The sequence below is a fragment of the Myotis brandtii genome, unplaced genomic scaffold (assembly GCF_000412655.1).
Source record: "Myotis brandtii unplaced genomic scaffold, ASM41265v1 scaffold915, whole genome shotgun sequence".
In the NCBI taxonomy this organism is placed as follows: Eukaryota; Metazoa; Chordata; class Mammalia; order Chiroptera; family Vespertilionidae; genus Myotis; species Myotis brandtii.
The window spans coordinates 974402-980152 of NW_005371769.1; the positions used below are offsets into that span (position 1 = coordinate 974402).

The 5751-nt window shown below is 60.2% G+C and overlaps 1 protein-coding gene across 4 annotated transcripts in view; it reads right to left on the reverse strand.

Annotated features, from left to right (window-relative positions):
* SLC17A9 (solute carrier family 17 (vesicular nucleotide transporter), member 9) overlaps nt 1–5751 on the reverse strand; it is a 20955-nt gene that overhangs the window by 11091 nt on the left and 4113 nt on the right. For 2 of the 4 annotated variants that reach the window (XM_014532849.1, XM_005885568.2), the window contains exons 2-5: nt 4160–4357; nt 3674–3813; nt 1597–1696; nt 206–336 (exon numbers count right to left, since the gene is read on the reverse strand). In XM_014532849.1, coding sequence (XP_014388335.1) covers nt 206–336; nt 1597–1696; nt 3674–3813; nt 4160–4357 — 569 coding nt within the window. Of the gene's footprint in view, nt 1–205; nt 337–1596; nt 1697–3673; nt 3864–4159; nt 4358–5751 lie in introns of all 4 variants that reach the window. The other 2 variants (XM_014532847.1, XM_014532848.1) reach the window with 2 other exon arrangements.

Below are 5751 nucleotides of genomic sequence, written 5' to 3' on the forward strand. Positions count from 1 at the left end.
GGGGGGGGGGGGGGGGGGGGGGGCAGGCAGCCCAGGCATGTTTTCTGAGGTCCTCGTCTGGGGCTGAGCTGCAGCCCCTGGTCCCCTGAGCTGGGGCTGCTCTGTGACTTTCACATTCGGTGGCGGCCAGAGGGGCCCAGGCTCCAGGCCCTCAGCCTTCCTGGGCGGCCGAATTTGCAGGCTGTGCCTACCCGGCCGCAGTTACCTTGTTTGCTCAGCAGGTACCTGTACACGTAACACACCCACAGCAGGGTGAGGCCGCCGGAGAGGTAGAAGACGCTCTGCCAGCCGCACCAGTCCAGGAGCAGGGAGCCCACTGCCCCCGTCACCAGCGTCCTGGAACAAGAGGACAGTGGCCATGACTCGGCTTCACCCAGGCAAGGAGGTGCCTGGACCCTCCCAGCCCTGTGAGCTGGTGTGGGAAACTGGGGTGCCCTGTCCAGCCCTTGGCTAGAGACTAGCATTCAGGAGACAGGATGCCACGTGGCCACCTCAGGACAGCCCTGTGGCTGAGGCAGGGCACAGGGGCGCTGTGGTACTTGAATGTCTTGTTCCTCGGCCCGTAAGGGGGCCTGAGCCCGGCCGGCCTGGCTCAGTGGTTGAGCATCAACCTATGAACCAGGAGGTCGTGGTTCGATTCCTAGTCAGGGCACATGTCCAGGTTGCAGGCTCCATCCCCAGGGTGGGGCCTGCAGGAGGCAGCCAATCCATGATTCTCTCTCTCATCATTGTCTCTCTCTCTCTCTCTCTCTCTCTCTCCCCCCCCTCTCCCTTCCTCTCTGAAATTAATACCAATATATATTTTTAAATAAATAAATAAAAAGAAGGAGGCCTGAAATTGCGGTATGGGTCTCTCTAAACCAAAACCCCCAACCCCTGGGGCCCTCAACCCCCAAACATCACTGTTCAGGGGCTGCTTCTCCACCACCCCATCTGCCAAGGTTTGGCCAGGAGATAGTAAAGGAGAAAAAAAGCTGGGCTCAGACTGAGGCCACTGGGCCTGTGGGGGTCACTTCCTCTCTAAGCCTCCATTTCCCTGCCCCCCGCCATGGGCCCAGGACACCCAGATGAAGCGGGATTTCAGATAAATGAGGAGTGTTGTCCTGTATTGCTTCTCTGAACATCACACTGCACTGGGCACCCTGGGTTCTTATTTGGGCTGCCCCAGCCCACCCAGGGGCACCCCTTGTCCCTCTAAATTCTGCGTGGACCTTGGGGTCAGGAAGCCCATCAGGACAGGGAGCTGTCCTTCCACACAGAGCCGGGGGACAGGGCACAGGTTCTCACTTCCAGATGTGACGTGTGCCCGCCAGGACGAGTGCAGGCCACCTCCCATCGGAGGCCACTCCCCACATCTGGCTCCACCAGCACGTGTGAAAGGGAGCTTGACAAAGTGCTGCTGCCTGGCCCACGAGGCACAGCCCAGCCACTTCGCCTGCCACCAGCACCTGTGCACAGCGCTGCCTGGAGCACAGAACCAGCCGGACCCAGTCACTTGGAGCCACAGAGGCACCCACATGGCCTGTTCCACCACCTACGGGGCTTTGCTGGGGCCACGCACTTTGTCTCCCCCCCACCCCCGAGGCTCGGACTTACCCAAACTGGGAGCCGGCCCCCACAGTGCTGTAGGTGAAGGCTCGCTCACTCTCCCGGACCTTCTGCGACAACAGGCTGGTCAGCGCAGGAAAGTAAACCCCTGGAGTGAGCAGAGAAGGCAGAGGCTCACGGCCAGCGGGTCCAGCGGGTGCAGCCGCCGAGGGTGAGGGCCGGCTGGGAAGCTCCCCGTCGGGGATTATTCAAGCTTGGGGTGTCCTTCAAGCTCGCTTCGCCCCAAGGAACCAGCAGCAACACTTGGCTAAGGAGATGCTCAGCTTGGATGAGAGGCGCTGGCGGGAAAGACTTCTGCCACCTTCACTCTGGCTTCCACACCAGCTCTACAGTCCTGGCACATGCATGTGGCGTGTCCATCTGCACACACACCCACTGGTTCACACTAGCACATGCTATCTCTCACACACACACACACACACGCACGCTGCACATACAACAGGTGAGACCTGGTGGCCTGTGGAACCACAGTGCTGGGTCCGGGTGTGATGCTTCCCTGTAGCTACTTGAGATGTCACCACAGGAGGCGGGAGAGAGCACAGAACTTCCCATATGTTTCTCTGCAACTTCCTGTGAATCTATAATTATTTAAAAATCTTGCCGAGACCGGTTTGGCTCAGTGGATAGAGCGTCGGCCTGCGGACTGAGGGGTCCCGGGTTCGATTCCGGTCAAGGGCATGTACCTGGGTTGCGGGCACATCCCCGGTGGGAGATGTGCGGGAGGCAGCTGATCGGTGTTTCTGACTCTCTGTCTCTCTCCCTTCCTCTCTGTGAAAAATCAATAAAATATATTTAAAAAATAAAATAAAATAAAAATCTCGTGTTTAAAAAACTGCATTGGAAACTTCAGCTCTTGCCTGTCATGCTGTAAATGGCTGGGGACCAGAGTAGGACTTGGTTCCCCTCAGAGCACTGACCCTGCCCACCAGAGTGCCAGCCACCCAGGGTGACAGCTGCCCTGGAGCCTGGTCTGTCCCCCATCATGGGCCATAGACCAGCACATAGAAAAGTCCTTTGGCCTCCCAGGATGGGGAGAAACAACTTGAGCTGTGGGCCACCCGACAGCCCAGCTCTGGGACCTTGGTCGGCAGGACCCAGAGCACCAGCCCTGAGCCACAGGGGGACCATCTGGGGTGGGTTCATGGGAGCACAGAGGCCAGACTGGTGGGGCTGGTCAGAAAATAGGCACAGGCCAACTCCAGGAGAACAGGGGTCCTAGGGCCCATGCCCATGCCCTGCCAGGATCTGAAGGGGTGCCAGGGGTCCCTTCTGGAGCAGGTGGGGCGATGTGGTGAGGAAGGGCCCAGAACCCACGCACTCGGGGGAACCCAGGAGATGGATGCTGCAGAGCCCAGGCTGGTGCTCAGAGGCCGTCCCTTCCCCGGAGCGGGGGCTGGGCACACCTGCTCACCTGGGCCACTGGGGTCTTTGGGGACTCCCCCCAGAAGTCCAGTGTGACCAGGGCATGGGAGCCGTGTCCCCACCATGCCTGTCAGCCTCATGGTGTTGATGGCTGTTAGACAGCAACTTGGTTGCCACCCGGGAGTAGCCGTTTTGGCAGGAGAACCTCTGACATTAGAATGTGCCAGACTCTGAAATGCTTCTATTTATTTTGTTGTTGTTGTTAATTCTCACTTGAGGATATTTTTTCCATTGATTTTTAGAGAGTGGAGGAAAGTTGGAGGGGGAAAGAGAAACATCGATGTGAGAGAGACACATTGATTGGTTGCCTCCCACATGTGCCCTGACCTGGGGACCAGGGATCAAGCCTGCAACCCAGGTACGTGCCCTTGACAGGAAATCGAACCCAAGACCCTTCAGTCCAAGGCCCAATGCTCTAACCACTGAACAGACCAGCCAGGACAGAAATGCTTCTAGAAACGGAAATTGCTTAGGCGCCAAGGCATCGTTAGGCCAAGCAGCCCACCCATCACACACAGGAGCACATAGGAGCACACACATGCAGACACAGTGCACCGCCTGCATGAACACACACAGGTGCACACACATGCTCCGTGACAGAGTCTAACACCACCAGTGAGGGAAGCCCCTGAAGTGTGCCTACCTTGGAGCAAGCCCGTGAGGACGCGCGAGAAGGTCATGAAGGCCAGGTGGGCGCTGCCCAGGTGCGCGAGCAGGGGGGTGGCGGCGGTGAGGAAGCCCCAGGCGGAGGCTGACAGCAGGATGACCTTCTCACCCCCGATCCTGGAGGGGCCAAGAGGGCAGTGATGGGGAAGCTGCGGGGCCAGACTGAGCTGTAGGGCCAGAGATCCTGCCATGGAGACAGCCAGGTGGGGCTCAGGCCACCCCTCCTCGGAGCCGTTCTCCAGGGTCGTGCTGAGCCACACCCCTCTGCGGAGGAGGCCACGGGTGAGAGCACAGGGTCCAGTCCATCCATCCATCCTGCCTGCCCCAAGAGCTCTCACTAGGATGCTGAGCACCCAAAGGGTAGCTGTGCCCCCCAAACCCCTGGACTCAGGTCTCCCAGCTCCCAGTAGGCCTTCCCCCAAGAGCTCTCCAGCCCAGCAGGGAGCGGGGAGCGGGCAGTTACCGGTCCCCCAGGTGGCCACCCAGGATCTGAGTCAGGCAGTAACCCCAGAAGAAGCTGCTGAGCACAATGCCGGCTTCTTTCTTGTTCCAGCCGAAGTCCTGGCTCATGGAGACGGTGCAGATGGGCATGCTGACGCGGGCGCAGTACAGCAGGCACGTGCCCAGCAGCAGCGTCCCCGTCCATGCCTGGCACTCAGGCCTGCGGGAGAGGAAGGGTCAGGCCCCGAGGGGCAGAGTCTGACAAAGACACACCACCTCCCAAACGCCAAGCTCCTGAACGTCTGAATGCCGCCTGCTGACTCCCAGGAGGAGACAGCCTCCAGGCACGTCGTGAACAGCAGAGGCTCACAGCACCGCATGCGGCTATGGGCGGCTTAAGCGCACCGTGGTCGGGGCTGCTGCCGGGGACTGCAGACCAAGGGGCCCAAGAAGGCAGCCAGGCGGGAGCTGACAGCTAGTACCTGCCAAGGGGGCGGTGAGCTGGGCAAGAGGACCCCTTGGAGGCAGAGAGGGAGGGTCCCGTGACTGGGATGGGACCAACCACAGGTTCAGGGTAGGACAGTGGGTCCTGCAGGGTCCCCAGAAAAGCTGGGTCCGCCCAGCAGAGGACCTTGGGCAGGCGGTGCTGGGCGGCCCCTTGGAAGAACCTGGGCAGGGGTGAGGCTGCCCGGCTGCTGGGAAGGTTGTCAGACAATGTCCACAGAGGGAGTATCCACAAAGCTCCTGGCCGGTGCTTTCAACTGTCCGTCACCAAAACCAAGGGCCGCAGGTGGAGGCGCCCAGGAGACCCGCCCTGAGCACCCAGTGCCTGCGGGAGCCCCATGGGTCCTGGGACAACAGAGAGCTACAGAGGCCTGAACGCACTGTGGACTTTGGTTTGTAACTGTGTCAACACCAGCTCACTGCCCATGACAAACACGGGACACTGACCTCAGTGTGACCAAGGGCACCAGTGCGGAGCTCAAGGCGTGCTGTGCTACCTTGCCAGCAATCCTGCACATCTACAGCTTTTCTAAAGACGAAGTGCACTTTGTGTGGGTGGGAGAGGGGGCGGGCAGGAGGCACCCTGCTGACTTGAACGTCCTGTGCTGTGGGGGACATGCCTGAGAGTGTGGTGGCGGTTGGAGGTAGCTGGTCTGGACAGTGGCAATGCCCTAAAGCTGGGGGTTCAGGGTCCTGCCTGCACCTGGACTCGCCCGCCTGCCTGGAGCTTGGGTCCTCCCTGGGGTGGGACACTGCAGAGGGGGAAGCTCAGGCTGTGGGAAAGGCCTGGCAGATGAAGGGGGCAAAGGCGTTAGTGCTATGAAGCTTCGAGGAGGTTGCAGGGGAGGAGAGGGTCACAGGTGAGAGGCCTGGCTGCTGGATCGATGGGCCATGTGGACATCAAAGTCATCCAGGAAAATGGCAGGACTCAGGGAAAGGAAGGCAGGGGCCAGGAGCCAGGAACCAAAAAGTAGGGGGGTGGCCACGAGGAGGGCCAGCAGGGGCTTCAGGGGCAGTTGTCAGAGCAGAGTAGGGAAGGATGCCTATGAGGAAGGACAGTGGACTGTCCCCTCACTCCCAACCCCCCATTCGGACCTCTGTCGGGACCTG